Here is a 2,124-nt window from a genome sequence, read left to right on the forward strand (position 1 = left end):
ATCTCATCCCACCACCCTCCACACCCTTCCTCACCTCCGCCCTCATGCTCACACACATGCAAAGGATAGCAAGATGTCCACACTGTGAGAAAAGAAAGCTGAATGCATACTTTTAACTTTTGTCCACCCATTTTGAGAACAGTGCACCTGAGCTGGGGGTAGAGGGTGGGTTGCAGACAGCAGCACGATGGGAAGGCTGGGCCAGAAGTAAGGAACGTGGGATGGTAACAAGGGCAGGCAAGGCTGTGATCAGAGGCAGAGCCCATAGAGCTGGAAACAGGAGCCCACAAAGCTGGAAAAGACCCTGGAGGCCACACAGGGCTGCCCTCCTCTTCCAGATGGGGAATGGAGGCTCCTGTCCTATGCTGCACATCCATTTGGTGGTGGTGGTCTAGGTGTGTTTGGGAGATGGGAGGTAGATAAGAGCCCTAGAAAGTCAGGTGTTCCTGGATGACAGTAGGGTGTGGCTGAGTTCCAAGGCTGTGCTCCAGTTCTGGAAACCTCCACAGCTCCCTGGAGCCTCCCCCATTGTTCCCAGTGCCCATTCTGGAGAACAGACTTTGCTTTCGCCCTTGTCTTTCTGCAAGGGTGGGGAGGATATTTGCCCAGTCACATCTCCATCCCCTCCTCTGAAACTGGAGCTGTGGAGCTCTATTTCTCAAAGAGGTTAAGAGGAGTAACGGGATGTGAGAAAATGCCTAGCACATCACAGGGCCCAGTAAATGTCTGGGTACCTCCTTTGTCCTTCCTTCTAGTGTTCCCCCATAAAGTATGCCTGACTTTTCTTCTCCCATGTTTGGCAGAAATCTTGGGAAATAGTTGATCCTTGCCTCCTTCCAAACAACTGTTTCTGGCCTGGAAGGTGGCAGAGGACAGAGCCAACGCCAGGCCTGGGAAGGCTGCGGTTCGTGGGTACCTCTGCTGTCAAGGTGTGGCCCATTCAAGCAGAGGAGAGAACCAATGCCAGAAATTGGGGGCCAGGGTGGCATGTCTGTCCCCTGGCCCCCTTTCTTCTGCTGGGTTTCAGGCCATGCGAGTTCTTACCTTGAGAGGCAGAGTGGCAGGTGGGGCTGGGCAGCCCTTGCTGGTGTGCACAGCTGGACAGTACCTGTAGAGCCGTGCCCTTGTCGCCTGCACTGTGGGACCTGTGGCCTCCTTACAGCTCCCGGGGAGTATTTGGCAGGTCTCGGCACCTCTCCTCAGCACATTCTTTTCCTCTCCATCTGCAGTGTGGACCAGGACAGCCCTTGGAGGGAAGCATCCCAAGTTATCCCTGCATCGGGGGTCCATGCCCCACAGGTCCTGGGTGGCAGAAGTGACTGGCCAGTGCTTCCAGCCCATGGAGGGACTGCTGCTTTCATCAGTCATGACAGGAGCTGGGCTAGGAAGCCTCCATGCCCGGGGCTGTAGCCAGCCCAGTGTCTTGGAGGCAGGGGCCTGGCAATGCCTGTGATGTGGGGATCTGTAATCGCCACCCCTGCTTACATCCGGATCCTGGGATTTTTTCCTCCCTTCTTTCTTTTCCCTTGGAGCAGAGCAAGTGAAAGCAGCTGGTTCCTCCGTCTCAGGGCCTGCCTTCTGCAGCAGCCTCAAAGGAGGGGCAGCTGAGCCCTGTGTGCGCCTGAGGTCCCAGCCTGCCAAGAAGCCTGTCCTGGGACTTGGGAAACTGTGTCCCTCCTCCAGGCCCCCTGGGGTTGCTGCTGGAGACAGGGCGGGGAGAGTGCAGGCTGGAGGAGCCCGCAGCTGGATGAAGAGGAAGGAAGTTTTCATCTGCTGCTGCTGAAACTGCCCAGCCATTTCCTCCAGGGGGGTCGGGCTGGTCCCTGCCAGGGTGGAGTTTCAGGCCTCAGTGCCCAGGGATGCGAACAGCAGCAGCTGTGGGCAGACATGACTCAGCCCCATGGTTCCACCGACAGCCTGAGGAAGCAAACAACAAGTCTTCAGCTCCAGGGGAGTCTTAAATTAGGGGGGTCAGATAATGATCGTGGCCATGGAGCTGGACTCTGCACTTACATCACAGAATCAGAAAAAGATATTAGCGGAGAATAATCTACAAGTGAGTGGTGGCAGTGAGGACAGTCAAGACAACCCCTCTCACCTTTGTTTTCATTTTTGTTGAGACAG

At 55.9% G+C, this 2,124-nt stretch overlaps 1 protein-coding gene across 1 annotated transcript; it reads right to left on the minus strand.

Annotated features, from left to right (window-relative positions):
* Positions 1–962: 962 nt before the first annotated feature.
* On the minus strand, positions 963–1,797 carry LOC105510154. The gene has a single exon (XM_011939784.1). It carries the CDS (start codon positions 1,795–1,797, stop codon positions 1,024–1,026), a length of 774 nt encoding a protein of 257 aa, XP_011795174.1. The 3' UTR covers positions 963–1,023.
* Between the last annotated feature and the right edge of the window lie 327 nt (positions 1,798–2,124).

Source organism: Colobus angolensis, unplaced genomic scaffold, assembly GCF_000951035.1.
Source record: "Colobus angolensis palliatus isolate OR3802 unplaced genomic scaffold, Cang.pa_1.0 Scaffold184, whole genome shotgun sequence".
Lineage (NCBI taxonomy): Eukaryota > Metazoa > Chordata > Mammalia > Primates > Cercopithecidae > Colobus > Colobus angolensis.

Bases quoted from the DNA above. Each gene is read 5' to 3' on its own strand.
- LOC105510154 (XM_011939784.1), bottom strand. From the start codon at position 1,797: ATGGCTGGGCAGTTTCAGCAGCAGCAGATGAAAACTTCCTTCCTCTTC.